Below are 16,012 nucleotides of genomic sequence, written 5' to 3'. Positions count from 1 at the left end.
TGATCTGCCCACCTTGGCCTCCCAAAGTGCTGAGATTACAGGCGTGAGCCACCACGCCTAGCCTACATGTGTTATCTTTCATAGAATGATACACTCCCAGAGAGTCAATTTTACTCTGGGAATTTTTCAGACAGGGTCTCTCTCTTTCGCCCAACCTGGAGTGCAGTGGCACAGTCTAGGCCCATTGCAACCACTGACTCCCGGGCTCAAGCAATCCTCCCACCTCAGCCTCTCAAGTAGCTGGACCTACAGGTATGTGCCACCACACCTGGCTAATTTTTTATATTTTTAGTAGATACGGGGTTTCACCATGTTGGCCAGGCTGGTCTCGAACTCCTGAGCTCAAGTGATTTACTTGTGTCGGCCTCCCAAAGTGCTGGGATTGCAGGTGTGAGCCACCACCTGACCGGGATAAATTTTTAAAATGAAACTTAAATGGTTGGGTGCAGTGGCTCACACCTGTAGTCCCGGCACTTTGGGAGGCCGAAGTGGGTGGATCACCTGAGGTCAGGAGTTCCAGACCAGCCTGGCCAACATGGCAAAACCTCGTACCTACTAAAAATACAAAAATTAGCCAGGTGTGGTGGTGGGTAGTCCCAGCTACTCGGGAGGCTGAAGCGGGAGAATTGCTTGAACCTGGGAGGAGGAGGCTGCAGTGAGCCAAGAGCGTGCCACACTGCACTCCAGCCTGGGTGACAGAGCAAGACTCTGTCTCAAAAAGAAAAGAAAAAGAAATAAAGTCACACACAAAGAAATGTGCTAAAAACGGATTTTTTTGGTGCTTTGTATCACCTTGCTCTGACAGTCTCTTTCCTTCTCCAAATTTGATAGTGCTCTTCTTCCATTTCTAATACATCAGTGTTTCTTGCAACATCATTGTTTCAACCCAGAGCTCTTGTGGTTTCTGGGATTAGCTGCCACAAGTTCCCCACATATGCCAAAACTAAGAGCTCTGCATGCCAGTATCAGCCCTCAGAGTGTTAAACATGAGAGGGGCTGTTTTAAGAGTGGCAGTGAATGCTTGGCATGTTAGTCTGTGAATTTTGTATGAAAACCACTTTTAGAAACTATTGTTTTAGAGCTGAATTTTTCTCAGCAGGTCACCTGATACCATGCTCTCCCTCCATTTTTTGTAAGACAGAGTCTGGCTGTGTTGACCAGGCTAATCTTGAACTCCTAGGCTCAAGCAATGCTTCCGCTTGAGCCTCTTGAGTAGCTGGGACTATGGGTGCACACCACTGTGCCCAGCTTCCTTTTTTTTTTTTGAGTCAGGGTCTCACTCTGTCACCCAGGATGGAGTGCAGTGGCACGATCACAGCTCACTGCAGCTTCAACCTCCTGGGCTCAAACGATCCTCCCACTTCAGCCTCCCAGGTGGCTGGAACTACAGGCCTGTGCCACCATGCCTGGCTAATTTTTTTGAGACGGAGTTTTGCCCTTGTTGTCCAGGCTGGAGTGCAATGGCATGATGCCAGCTCACTGCAACCACCGCCTCCCAGGTTCAAGCAATTCTCCTGCCTCAGCCTTCCGAGTAGCTGGGATTTCAGGTGTCTGCCACTACACCTGGCTAATTTTTGTATTTTTAGTAGAGACGGGGTTTAACCATGTTGGCCAGGCTGGTCTTGAACTCCTGACCGCAAGTGATCCACCTGCCTCAGCCTCCCAAAGTGCTGAGGTCACAGGCATGAGCCACCGTGCCGGCAATTTTTTTTGTATTTTTTATAGAGATGGGGATTCACCATATTGCCCAGGCTGGTCTCAAACTCCTGGAGTCAAGTGTTCCACATGTCTTTGGCTGAGATTACAGGTGTGAGCCACTATGCCTGCCCCACCTCGATTTTTTTTTTTTTTTTTTTTTGAGACAGAGTCTTGCTCTGTCACCCAGGCTGGAGTGCAGTGGCACTATCTCAGCTCACTGGACCCTCCACCTCCCAGGTTCAAGGATTCTCTTGCCTCAGCCTCCTAAATAGCTGGGATTACAGGCCTGTGCCACCATACCCAGCTAATTTTTGTATTTTTAGTAGAGACGGGGTTTTGTCATGTTGGCCAGGCTGGTCTCTCAACCTCGGGTGATCTGCCCACCTCGGCCTCCCAAAGTGATGGGATTATAGGCATGAGCCACCATGCCCAGACCGCCCCCCCGCCCTCCGCCAATTTTTAATCCAAGTTGAAACGTGTATTTAAAGTCAGCCCTCTTGGCTGGATGTGGTGGCTCATACTTGTAATCCCAGCACTTTGGGAGGCTAAGGTGGGTGGATCTCTTGAGGACAGGAGTTCGAGACCAGCCTGGCCAACATGGCGAAACCCCATCTCTACTGAAAAATACAAAAATTAGCCAGGTGTGGTGGCACATGACTAGTCCCAGCTACTCGGGATGCAGAGTTGCAGAGAGCCGAGGTCGCACCACTGCACTCCATCCTGGGCAACAGAGCGAGACTCCGTCTCAAATCAATCAGTCAATCAATCAGCCCTCAATTTTTTTATCTACCTATGGCCACCTCTCCTCTTGTCTGATTTTCAGTTATTTCTGACTAGTGAAACACAGTTGCATCAGTATCAGGGCATTGATTGCTCAATTGAATAAGTCATTTACTGGCCTTTTCTTGTATGTCAGGGGCTGTTTTGGTTTGAGCATGGAGCTAGCAGAGCGAAGGACCGAGGCTTGCTTAGGATTGGGGGTGCAGTATACACCCGACTGCCCCGAACCCTAATTAGCTTGTGTGGTCACAAGATAAAACACTTGAAAAAATGGGAAGTGCAGCGGAAACTCGGCTTATACCTCCGAGGAAAATTAGTCACCATTGTGCAGTCAGTCACATGGCTGGATGCTGGAATGTGCGGTCCCTCCTTCCACCTTGAGCCTCAGCTTCTGCATGCCAAGGTTAATACGCAGAGTCTCCTGTGAGCCATGTGAGGAGGTAGCCCTCCATGAGGTTGAGGAGAACGTAAGTGGAACTTCTTAGCTGAGGAAGATGGCACATTTACTCAAGACTCAGAAGACGCAAGTGACCAAAGATTAAGACGCCAAATCACAGGCGCGCGGGCAGGGTTGTGCGGCTGTGCTTGGCTGCATGCGGAAGATGAGGTTGTGCTCTGACTGAATAAGGAAGGCAGCTACAATTACAGCTTTAGAAAAACTCGGGGGAAAATTGCCCTGGTTTTGTGAGGACTGGTATTTTTCAAACTGTATTTGCAGATGTGCCTAAAAATAAAAACAAATTGCGAACATGTCCTGCAAGTCCCTTGGGCAGGATGCCACTGCCAAGGGGGCTGGGTCCTGAGAGCCTCGAGGCTCCTAGCCGGTCCTGTGAACCCAGAGACCCGCGGCACCAGAGTGGATGGCATGGGAACATTCCTCCTGTCCTCAGGGAGAGCATTTTATTTGGTTTCATCCCCCTCCCTCCAGTTTCTGTGTTTCATTGGAAAGAAAAGTTACTAAACCTTTTTAATCTTTTAAGCCATTTTATTTAATTTGCAGTTCTTAAAAATTCACTATTAAAATGCACTTTAGGCTGGGCAGGATGGCTCACACCTGTAATCCCAGGACTTTGGGAGGCCGAGGCGGGTGGATCACTTGAGGCCAGGAGTTCAAGGCCAGCCTAGCCAACATGGTAAAACCCCGTCTCTACTGAAAATACAGAAATTTTTTTTTTTCTTTTTTTTTGAGACGGAGTCTCGCTCTGTCGCCCAGGCTAGAGTGCAGTGGCGCGATCTCGGCTCACTGCAAGCTCCGCCTCCTGGGTTCACGCCATTCTCATGCCTCAGCCTCTCAGAGTAGCTGGGACTACAGGCGCCTGCCACCACGCCCGGCTAATTTTTTTTGTATTTTTAGTAGAGACGGGGTTTCACCGTGGTCTCGATCTCCTGACCTCGTGATCCGCCCGCCTCGGCCTCCCAAAGTGCTGGGACTACAAGCATGAGCCACCGCGCCCGGCCAAAAATACAGAAATTAACCGGGCATGGTGGCGCATGCCTGTAATCCCAGCTACTTGGGAGGCTGAGGCAGGAGAATAGCTTGAACCCAGGAGGCAAAGGTTGCAGTGAGCTGAGATCGTGCCACTGCACTCCAGCCTGGGCGACAGAATGAGACTTCGCCTCAAAAAAATAAAAAAATAAAATGCACTTTAAACATCTTTTCCTTAAAAAAAAAAAAAGAAGCTTTATAATAGGTAACATTGAGTGCTATGTGACAGACACTTTCTCCTTTGTAATTTTCACAAAAACTTTTTGAGGTGAAGTAGATGTATCCAGCTCCTATTACAGAATACAGCTTGGATGGGTAGGTAAACAGCTGGCCTGTTAGATGCTAAATATTTTAACTGGGTTAAAAACCTTTTTGGGCTGGGCGCAGTGGCTCATGCCTGTAATCTCAGCACTTTGGGAGGCTGAGGCGGGTGGATCACTTGAGGTCAGGAGTTTGAGACCAGCCGGGCCAACATGGTGAAACCCTGTCTCTACTAAAAATACAAAAATTAGCCGGGTGTGGTGGTGCATGCCTGTAATCCCAGATAGTTGGGAGGCTGAGGCAGGAGAATCACTTGAACCCGGGAGGCAGAGGTTGCAGTGAGCCGAAATTGTGCCACTGCACTCCAGTCTGGGCAACAGAGCGAGACTCCGTCTCAAAAAACAAACAAAAAAGCCCTCTTTGAAAACTGGGCTGGGTTAAGGGCCAGGTGTGGGGGCTTACACCTGAAATCCCAGCACTTTGGGAGGCTGAGGCAGGAGGGTTGCTGGAAGCCCGGAGTTTGAGACCAGTTTAGGCAACACCTGGAGACCCTGTCTCTACAAAAAATAAAAAATTAGCTGGGTGTGGTGGCGTGCACCTGTAGTCCTAGCTACTCATAGGCAGAGATGGGAGAATCATCTGAGCCCAGGAGTTCAAGGCTACAGTGAGCTCTGATCATACTATTGCACTCTGCCTGGGTAACAGAGCAAGAACCCCATCTCTGGGAAAAAAAAAAATGAAAAAACTGGATTAAAAGCCAGGGTTTCATGCAGTTCCATCTGACTCCCAAAGTTTAGTAGAGAATTCCATTTTTTGGGGTGTCACCTGCACTAGTTCCTGCCTTGGTCACAGGCTGGCCCATCTGGCTAGTTGACTTGCTCGTGCACCTGCACCCAGCTCACAGCTCAGCAGGAAGAGGGAAGGAACGCTGGGAGGTATGGCCCATTCCTCAGTCCCAGCTTTCTTGGAAGGCTGGAATGAAGCTGTCATGCCGGGAGTCTCCTGAAGTCCTTCCTGCTCCTTGATCTCAGCTGCATCCCTCGGGCGGCACAAATGCACCCCCACCCCCGCCCCATTCCCTATCTGCACAAGAAGCAGTGCTTGTGGGGACTGTGTGGGTTGACATACATAACACTTAGAACATGGAGCCTGTGCCACACGAATACTAACTACTGTCCCCCTCTTCTAGGTTTAATTTTTAGAAGTCAGTGTCACCTGTAGCAGAGAAGTTCCTTGAAATCAAATCAGACATATGGCAATTGTGAAAAGATTGAAGTAAGGTTTAGGTCTTGGTTAAATTTTTAAAACCCTTGAGTTTGTTTTGTTAATGACTGAGCATATTCTCTCCACTTTACTTTTTGTGTGTGGCAGGAGCCACACAGCCACCGTCCCTATTGTCTCAGGTTCCAATCACATTCCTGTTCTGGGGCCCACATTCTCAAGGGAATCTTCTGGTAGTGAGAGTTTGCTTCAGTTTACATCTGGAAACAGCTCTTAGGGGTAAGGGGGATTTGCCCCTGAGGGGCATGAGGTCAGGGCTGCTGAGGCCAGGTCTTCCTGGACTGGCACCTCAGTGCAGTGGCGAGGACATCTCTGATCTAGCAGGGTAAAATCCGGAGTCAGCTGGCTGGAATTTGAACCTCCAGGTTGCAGGAAGCCCAAGTACTTCCCATTTCTGGGCCTGCTGCTTGTCCTGTGTGACTCCCCGGCCACAGGCCTCTGGCAGCTCTGATTAGGCTCACACTACTGTCACAAAAAGACCTGGTCTGTCTGCTCTCTCCACAGCAACCGACTATTCAAAGAACGTGATAGAAAGGTACCCCGGGCCACTCCCAGCCGCCTGTGGGTTCACAAGAGAATGTCCTTTTGGAAATCTATGGGCTGGACAGGGAAAAGGCCAGTAATCCTGATCAACTGCCCCCTGCTTAGAAGACCATGTCATCTCCCATCCCAGTTCTTTTTTTTTTTTTTTTTTTTTTCTTTTTTGAGACGGAGTCTTTCTCTGTCTCCCAGACTGGAGTGCAGTGGCGTAATGTCGGCTCACTGCAACCTCTGTCTCCCAGGTTCAAGTGATTCTCCTGCCTCAGCCTCCCGAGTAGCTGGGACTACAGGTGGGTGCCTCCACGCCCAGCTGATTTTTGTATTTTTGGTAGAGACGGGGTTTCACCATGTTAGCCAGTACGGTCTCCATATCTTGACCTCGTGATCCACCTGGCTCGGCCTCCCAAAATGCTGGGATTACAGGTGTGAGCCACTGCGCCCAGCCGACAGTGGACTTTTTAACCAAATATCCGTTCGTGCTTGCTGATTTTTGTTCTATGTGCATGTACAGTAGGCCCCGCCACATCTGCAGGTTCATCCAACTGCAGGTAGAAAATATTCCAGAAGCTGGAGCTGGACACAGTGGCTCACGCCTCTAATCCCAGCGCTTTGGGAGGTCGAGGTGGGTGGATTGCTTGAGCCCCAGAGTTTGAGACCAGCTTGGGCAACGTAGGGAGGCCTGTCTCTACAAAATAAAAAACTAGCTGTATGTGGTGGCGCATGCCTGTGGTCCCAGCTACTTGGGAGGCTGAGGTGGGAGGATGGCTTGAGTCCAGGAGGTTAAGGCTGCAGTAAGCCACGATCATACCACTGCACTCCAGCCTGGGTGACAGAACCCATCTTAAAAAAAAAAAATCCAAGAGAAAAACCAGTAAAAAATTACACCACGAAAAAACTATGCACTATGACCACTATTTATATACCACTTACATTGTATTATTATAAGTAATCTGGAGATGATTTAAAGTATACAGGAGGATGTACATAGGTTACATGCAAATATTACGCTATTTTTTATCAGGGACTTGAACATCTGTGGATTTGGGTGTCACTGGGAGTCTTGGAACCAACCCCCTGAGGATACTAAGGCATGACTCTATTACCTGATAAAAAATGGGGAAAAGCCACATTATGTATCTTCCCTGTTAAAATGAACTCTAAAAAGATGAAGTGTCCTGTAATGGGTAACTCTTTCCAGCCTTTCTATCTCTTTGTGGTGTGGTTCTTCCTAAGCAGCAGTGGATAGTTCTCACTTCTCTGCCTTTTCCTTGCCTTTCTTCCTCCTCAGGGTCCCTTCCACTCAAGCCAGGTGCATGCTGGTAGTCAGGATTCAGATTCATCCGGATTCCAGCATGAAGCATAGAAGTAGCCCTAAGCCCTGCAAGTTACTGGATTTATGTAGCCAATTTAAACAACTTATCCATTGTAATTTGATATTTGAGTGGCTAAAGCATCTTGTTATTTCTGAACATTTGGGATTATCCTCCTTTTTGTGCTTTTTGTAAACTGAAGGCTTTACTGATGACCTTGGAATCTTTCCTCACCCACGTGCCCTGAATGGAAGATTGAACGGTGCCTCTCTCTCTCTGTGCAGAAGGATAGAGACTAGTAGGCATTTAAATAAAATTATATATATTCCTGCGAGCTCTGCAACATTTAAAACCTTTCTGTACCAATGACAGTCATTTTGCCTGGGGCTTCCTAGGCTATTTGTTTCAGAAAAACACAGGAGCATTTTCACTTATTAAATTAACCACCGGAGATTGGTCTTGTTTGGGAGTTGCTCTCTCATGTCTTGAAACCTGTGGCATTTTAACTCCAGGCAGCTGCAAGCTTCATGGGTCTCATGGACACACAGTCTCCTTCTTTTGTTTAAACTTTCCCTTGGCTTGGTCAAGGGCTTCTCTCTTTTTCTTTTTTCTCTCTTTTTTGAGACGGAGTCTTGCTCTGTTGCCCAGGCTGGAGTGCAGTGGCGCGATCTCGGCTCACTGCAAGCTCCGCCTCCCGGGTTCACGCCATTCTCCTGCCTCAGCCTCCCGAATAGCTGGGACTACGGGCGCCCGCCACCACGCCCGGCTAATTTTTTTTTGTATTTTTTTTTAGTAGAGATGGGGTTTCACCGTGTTAGCTAGGATGGTCTCCATCTCCTGACCTTGTGATCCGCCTGCCTCGGCCTCCCAAAGTGCTGGGATTACAGGCGTGAGCCACCACGCCTGGCCTTCTCTTTATTCTTTTTCTTTCTTTTTTTTTTTTGAGACGGACTTTCGCTCTTGTTGCCCAGCCTGGCATTGAATGGCGCGATCTCGGCTCCTCGCAACCTCTGCCTCCCGGGTTCAAGCGATTCTCCTGCCTCAGCCTCCTGAGTAGCTGGGATTACAGGCATGCATCACCACGCCCGGCTAATTTTGTATTTTTAGTAGAGATGGGGTTTCTCCATGTTGGTCAGGCTGGTCTCCAACTCCCATCCTCAGGTGATCCACCTGCCTCAGCCTCCCAAAGTGCTGGGATTACAGGCGTGAGCCACCATGCCTGGCCTCTTTTTTCTTTTTCTTTTTTCCTAGGCTTAGCTCAGCTGTCTGAGGGACATAGAACAGACATCCCTTGGGGAGAAAGTTGATTTTGGGGAACGTGTGGATGTGTTGACTGTCCCATAATTTGAGGTTTGTGGTGGGAGGCATGAGAACGTTTTGAAAGTGAGAGAATGTCAGAATGAGAAGTTCTCCAGAGTCCAGGAGGCAAAGGGAATGCTCACAGCAGCCTTTAGGAGGCGGGTGCTGTGGTAGTTGGGTAGTTGTGGCAGCGCCTACGTAGCCTATAGTCAGGCAGGCGAGAGGAATGTCTGTGGCATGCTAAGCATCTGGGTGCTGGGTGTCCACCCAGGAGGAACAGAGCTTGTGATCCTCATCTGGGCAGGTGACCAGGAAATGGAGGTAGCAATGTGCTCCCCATCCCCTTTCTGCCCAGCTGTGACGTTGTTGATGTGCTGTCCCTGTGTCAGCTGGGGATGCAGGGAGTGGCCTACACATCCCTCTTGTAGAAGCTTTTCTGTATTGTGGGGTGGAGTCTCTTTCTACGCACGGAGCAGACTGACTTTCCAGAGTGCTAATGGAGGCAGAAGGAGATATGGTTTCCTAGTGCTGTTGGACAGAGGGACTCAAATCTGGAAACAGGCCCATGGTTCATCAGAAGAAGCTTAACAAAAGAATGAAGACTCTTATTTTCTCCCTGGCTGGCTGAGGGAAGGCACAGAAAGACTCGATTTGAATCCAGGTTCTGCCGCTCAGTGATGTGACACTGGAGGAGTTACCTGTCCTGGGTTTCTCTATTTGTTGAAATTGGAACTAAAATAGCTCAGGGTTAGGCACAGGCACACATGCAGTGGCCAGCCCAGTGCCTGGCGTGAAGTTGGTGGGCTGCAGATGTTACAGAGGATGCTCACCTCACTCCCCATTGCACAAGCCAGGGACGGGTGCGAGGTTTCCAGGCCTTGCAAATGGGAAATTCCCCAGCTTCTTAATGAGCGAAGCTGATTTGCTGGCCTGGAGGGAAGGGGTCCACCATGCTGTGTTCTGGGCTACTTCTGGGCTAACCTAGCATCTGTCACTAGTCTATAAATGGACACGGAAGTTGTTTTCCAAAGCACAGGCACTCGGTGTCTTGAATGCCCAGGCAGCCGCACCAGCACCCCTTCCTCCCACCTCAGCTGCATGAGCCCTCTGGGGTCTCTGCCCACTGCAGGTGGCTGAGATGTGTGCTCTTCCTTCATCACTTTCTAGGGGCTCAAAATTCAGAGGCCACATTGCCTGCTGTAGGGTCTCATGGTGGTGGTTCAGAAAATAGCCTCCTCCCAACCCCACTGGAAACAAGGAAAAATAAAAAAACAGAAAATAGGCTTTCTGCTCACCAAGCCACATTCCCGGCAGGCTCCATGTGGCAGCCTGGACTCCAGCCCTGCACTGCTCCCTATGTGATGGGCCTGCCAGAGACACATGGTTGGGCGAATATAATGGCAGATAAATATACTGCCCTTCTCACCACCCATGGCCCTGTCTGCTGTGTTCTCTCATCGACGCCTGTTTTGTTTTGTTCTAGTATTTGTCCATCCTTTTAATGCTTTCCTCTTACCAGAATCTTTGACTCTTTGCAATTTTTCTTTCACCATGACCCTTTTCCTCCCCAAATAAACCAACCGCTGTCTCCTCCCTCTCTGCCTTTTCTCTGCCAAATGTAATTTGTTTTGTAAAATATGTCCGCCTCTGACAGTCATCGTTTCGCCCCATCTGTTCTGCATCTCAGAACTCCCCTTGATTGGCAGGAATGGGTTATGTGACCATGGCAGTTTCCAAGGGCAGGGGCATTCAGGTGACCTGCAGTGTGTTTCCTTGAGAGGCCTCCTACCAGGCTGGGAATCCGGTCTTGAATTTCTGCCTGGCATTATCCAGCCCTCCTAGCCACTCAGAGACACCCAGCTCAGATGATGGTGATCCAAAGTGAGGTGTAGTTCCTTGAAATACAGTGGAAGGAGTTGCTAAAATTTACCTCTGGTAAAATAGTTCTCGGACCCTTGAAGGTGACTTATTATTTGTTTTCTGTCCATATCACCCTGTGTGTAATGTTTTTTCAGGTAGGAGATGGCTTGGTGAGTAGGAATTATTTTCAGTTTCAAATAAATCTCATTTTGGTTTTCATTCCTCTGAAAATTAGCAATACAGGGATGAAAAGAATTGTGCCTGTCTTGCACTATTGTGTACTGTTCTTGCACTAAAAATAGTGCTTCACATCATAAGCACTGTATGTGTTGCCATTATTAGTAACCTTTGCAGTGATGATTGTGCTCATGGATCACCCAGACACACTCTCCCTCTTGCTGCCATCCCTGCCCCATTCACCCCGCTAAAACAGGTACTGTATGTCAAACACATGCCATTCTGTGGTTACTCCTTGAATGGTTCACTGAACATTTTAGATGGCTTCACGCTTACAGAGTTTCTTTCTTTTTTTTTTGAGACAGAGTCTCACTCTGTCGCCCAGGCTGGGGTATAGTGGTGTGATCTTGGCTCACTGCAACCTCTGCCTCCCGGGTTCAAGCGATTCTCCTGCCTCAGCCTCCCAAGTAGCTGGGACTGTAGGCGTGCGCCGCCATGCCCAGCTAATTTTTGTATTTTTAGTAGAGATGGAGTTTCACCATGTTGGCCAGGCTAGTGTTGAACTTCTGACCCCAGGTGATCCGCCCACCTCAGCCTCCCAAAGTGCTCGGATTACAGGCATGAGCCACCATTCCTGGCCAGAAATTTCTTAAGAGATACTTCTTGGTCCTGCTCTCCACTCATCCTCAACCAAAATGAGAACTCTGTGTTTGTAGTCAGCTTAATCAGTTGTGGGGATCACAACTCCCGAGTGTCAACATTAAAGGTTGCAATGTATATTCTTCTGCAAATGTTACTACCTTTGTGTCTTGTACTATTTATGTACATGCTATCATGGTATTCGGGGATATCAGAGACTTAGTGGTAATTTTGTTTGTTTTGTTTTAGTGGTACTTTGCCTCATGGTGTCAGTTCCATTCCGGCTGGGGCAGTGGGAGTAGGGGCAGGTTTTGCTTCAGACCCTGCAGCCTGGAACAGAGCACTGCCCCCCTTTCCTGCCTCATTCCCTCACCTGGTCTGTTTGGATCAGATTTTGTAGGGCTCCAAAGCCCTAAACTTAAAAATCCACAGCACCGCCGGGGGCAATGGCTCACACCTCTAATCCCAGCACTTTGGGAGGCTGAGGCAGGCAGATCATGAGGTCAGGAGATGGAGACCATCCTGGCTAACACGATGAAACCCCGTCTCTACTAAAAATACAAAAAATTAGCCAGGAATGGTGGCATATGCCTGTACGCCCAGCTACTCAGGAGGCTGAGACAGGAGAATTGCTTGAACCCAGGAGGCGGAGGTTGCAGTGAGCCGAGATCACGCCACTGCACTCCAGCCTGGGCAACAGAGCGAGACTATCTCAAAAAGACAAAAAAAAATCCACAGCACCTTTTTCTCTTCGTTGCTTCTGAAGGAAGGGCTATACTAACACTGTCTACTAAGAAATATAATGTGATCCACATATGTAATTTTAAATTTTCTAGTAGCCACATTTTAAAAAGCAGATAAAATTAGTTTTAATAAAGTATTGGTTTTTTTTGTTTTTTTTTGTTTTTTTTGAGACGGAGTCTCGCTCTGTCGCCCAGGCTGGAGTGCAGTGGCGCAATCTCGGCTCACTGCAAGCTCCGCCTCCCGGTTCACGCCATTCTCCTGCCTCAGCCTCTCCGAGTAGCTGGGACTACAGGCGCCCGCCACCACGCCCGACTAATTTTTTGTATTTTTAGTAGAGACAGGGTTTCACCGTGGTCTCGATCTCCTGACCTCGTGATCCGCCCGCCTCGGCCTCCCAAAGTGCTGGGATTACAAGCGTGAGCCACCGCGCCCGGCCTTTAATAAAGTATTGTACTGGCCAGGCATGGTGGCTCACGCCTGTAATCCCAGCACATGGGGAGGCCAAGGTGGGTGGATCACGAGGTCAAAGAGATCAAGACCATCCTGGCCAACATGGTGAAACCCTGTCTCTACTAAAAATACAAAAAATTAGCTGGGCATGGTGGTGCGTGCCTGTAGTCCCAGCTACTCGGGAGGCAGAGGCAGGAGAATCACTTGAACCCAGGAGACGGAGGTTGCAATAAGCCAAGATCGCGCCACTGCACTCCAGCCTGGTGACAGAGCAAGATTCCGTTTCATAAATAAATAAATGAAATAAAGTATTGTATTTAGCCCAGTAAGTCCAAAATATTATCATTCAACATGTAATCAATATAAAACAATTATTAGGGCTGGGCACGGTGGCTCACATGTGTAATCCCAGCACTTTGGGAGGCCAAGGTGGAAGGATCGCTTGAGGAGTTCAAGATCAGCCTGGTCAACATAGTGAAACCGCATCTCTACAAAAAATTTTTTTAAATTAGCTGTGGGTGGCGGCATGTGGTACCTGTAGTCCTAGCCATTCCAGAGGCTGAGGCAGGAGGATTGCCCAGGAATCAGAGGCTACAATGAGCCATGATAGTGCTACTGCACTCCAGCCAGGGTGAAAAGAGTGAGACCTTTCCTCTAAAAAAAAAAAAAACAGAATTATTAGTGAGATATTTTGCATTTCTGTTACTAAGCTAAGCCTGAGATTTGGTGTGTATTTTACACTTATAGCACATCTCTATTGGACTAGCCACATTTTGAGTCCTTGGTAGCCAGGTGTGGCTAGTAGCCAGCTTCAGGTCATGGGCAGCACAGTTCTCTTGACAACTGTAAGTCCTAAGATTTCAGGATCCATGGCCCCCATCCTTCAGCTTATTTGTTTCGTGGCTGGAATTTATAAACATGGACTTAAAAGAGATAATTAAAATTGAGGTCTTTTTAAAGAGTTGATTTGTTCATGTAATGTTCCCATGGCTCAGTAAGTGACTATCAGTGGATGGTATAAGACACGTTCTGTTCACATAAAGTCTTGGAGAAGAGCTCCCAGCAGGGATGCACAAGGCCTGGCTGCTCCTGAGTGTCTGCAGACAAAATTAGGAGGACACATGCTTCCACAGTGCTGTGCTGCTCTGTTACCTAGAGCCGGGGTTGGGAGGGTAAGAGGATTTTCTGTGGGTAGAGAAAATTAAGAAATAAATCAAGCAATAAGTCCATTGTCTTTGTCTTTTTATTTAGCGGAATAGAAGATGAACTCAACTGAATTCACCGAAGATGTAGAAGAAGGTAAAAAAAAAATGCCCTTTTTAAAAAATGTTTTTAACTGAATACTTTTGATTAGGTCATACATTCACATGGTCCAAAAATATACAAAGTTATATAGTGAAAAGTCCCCTCCACCCACACACTTGTTCCCTGGTTCTCATCCCCCTCCACCCACACACTTGTTATAAGCACCTTGTGTCACTTTTTAAAAGTTACTTTTTTAAAGCACAAAAAGATAATATTTTATGTCTCTCTTTCCACTGCCTTCCCCCCCAAAAAAAGATGCTTAAACCAATTTGAACTAAATGCTCTTGGAAAATGGCTTTATTGTACAGCACTAGTGCAGTGAGATAAAGATTGCATTGTTGCAAAGCGCAGGTTTGTTATGACTAGACATCATTATCTCAGCACTGGTGTCAAAGGGCGGCCCACAGACACCCTGCTGCTTGGAGAACCCTGCTGATGTCTCAGCAGCCCTGGTTTTTCCCACTGAGTCCTATTTCTTCTCTGACACAGTTCTAAAAAGTATCACTGTGAAAGTGGAGACAGAGGCCGAAGATGCTGCTCTGGACTGCTCCGTGAATTCCAGGACTTCTGAGAAGCACTCTGTGGACAGCGTCCTCACTGCGCTGCAGGACTCCAGCAAACGAAAGCAGCTGGTCAGCGATGGCCTGCTAGACTCTGTCCCCGGCGTGAAGAGGAGGCGGCTGATCCCCGAGGTGAGGGCCTGGCTGCTGTCACTCTTTGCTTGGGCTCTAACTCTCTCTGATTCCATGCTGAATCTCCCTCTTGTTTTGGGCATCCCGGCAACTGCTGAACCCTTGGGCATGGGAAGGTTTCATTTAAGCTATCCCATCTCTGGCTTCAGTTTCTCGAAAGTGTCTGTCTTTAACTGGAATTCTTACTTGTGTTTGGATTCCTGGTGGGTAAAGGGAGCCTTCACATTGCAGCTGCTTTTGCGTTATTTTGCTGTGCTTTGTGGGGGAAAGCAGGAGCTTGCTGATAGTAAGGACGGTTAATGTAAGCCTACCACACTTGACATAGTAGCTGATTCTTGCAAAAGTGGGGCATTAGCTGGAGGTCAGGTCTTTTCCGAAATTAAATCGATCATTCACTTATTTAAATAGAGACTGGATTTCACTATGTTGCCCAAGCTGGTCTTGAATTCCTGGCCTCAAGTGATCCTCCTGACTTGGCCTCCCAAAGTGCTGGGATTACAGGCGTGAGCCATAGTGCACAGCCAACTCTTTGTTTAATTGGTTTGTTTTAACCCTCTCTTGTTGGATGTTAGGGCAGATCCAAACAAATTAGGAAGTTATACATTTTAGGGATTTGGTTAGGCTTTAATTTGCATAATGATGAGACTAAGATTTTAACCAAGATTTAAATATACATGTTTATAGTGAGGACCTACATTCCACATCATGGAACATTGAGTGATAGGTTTGTTGGGTTTCTTTTTTTTGAGACGGAATTTTGCTCTTCTTGTCCAGGCTGGAGTGCAGTGGCGCAATCTCAGCTCACAGCAACCTCTGCCTCCTGGGTTCAAGCGGTTCTCCTGCCTCAGCCTCCCGAGAAGCTGAGATTACAGGCATGCACCACCATGCCCAGCTAATTTTGTATGTTTAGTAGAGACAGGGTTTCTCCATGTTGGCCAAGCTGGTCTTGAACTCCCGACCTCAGGTGGTCTGCCTGCCTTGGCCTCTCAAAGTGCTGAGATTACAGGTGTGAGCCACTGTGCCTGGCCATGAGTGATACTTTTATTTACTATTTTATTTATTCAGGGTTTTTTTTTTTTTTTTCTAACTCTTTATTCTGGTCTGAATGGCTTTTCTTTTTTGAACAACTTTGTTTCTCTAATTTATTTGGGCTTTAATTTTTTTTCTTTTCTTTGAGACGGAGTTTCACTCTTGTTGCCCAGGCTGGAGTGCAACGGCGCGATCTTGGCTCACCGCAACCTCCGCCTCCTGGGTTCAAGCGATTCTCCTGCCTCAGCCTCCCAAAGTGCTGGGATTACAGGTGTGAGCCACCGCACTGGGCCCAAAACAACTTTATTAAGATATAATTCACATACTATACCTTTCACTAATTTAAGTTATATAATTTAATGTATTTTTTTTGTTTTTTGTTTTTTGTTTGTTTGTTTTGTCTGAGACAGAGTCTCGCTCTGTCGCCCAGGCTGGAATGCGGTGGCGCAATCTCAGCTCAC

At 47.8% G+C, this 16,012-nt stretch overlaps 1 protein-coding gene across 1 annotated transcript in view; it reads left to right on the top strand.

The window, feature by feature from the left end:
- BEND3 (BEN domain containing 3) overlaps window positions 1–16,012 on the top strand; it is a 43,572-nt gene that overhangs the window by 3,118 nt on the left and 24,442 nt on the right. Inside the window, exons 2-4 of the mRNA XM_030809529.1 lie at window positions 5,415–5,500; window positions 13,777–13,824; window positions 14,320–14,522. Of these exons, the coding sequence (XP_030665389.1) occupies window positions 13,788–13,824; window positions 14,320–14,522 (240 nt within the window). The 5' untranslated portion in view covers window positions 5,415–5,500; window positions 13,777–13,787. The remainder of the gene's footprint in view (window positions 1–5,414; window positions 5,501–13,776; window positions 13,825–14,319; window positions 14,523–16,012) is intronic.

This window comes from Nomascus leucogenys, chromosome 3, assembly GCF_006542625.1.
Source record: "Nomascus leucogenys isolate Asia chromosome 3, Asia_NLE_v1, whole genome shotgun sequence".
NCBI lineage: Eukaryota > Metazoa > Chordata > Mammalia > Primates > Hylobatidae > Nomascus > Nomascus leucogenys.
The sequence above is the reverse complement of the archived record's forward strand: the minus strand, read 5'-3'. Positions and strand labels throughout refer to the sequence as shown.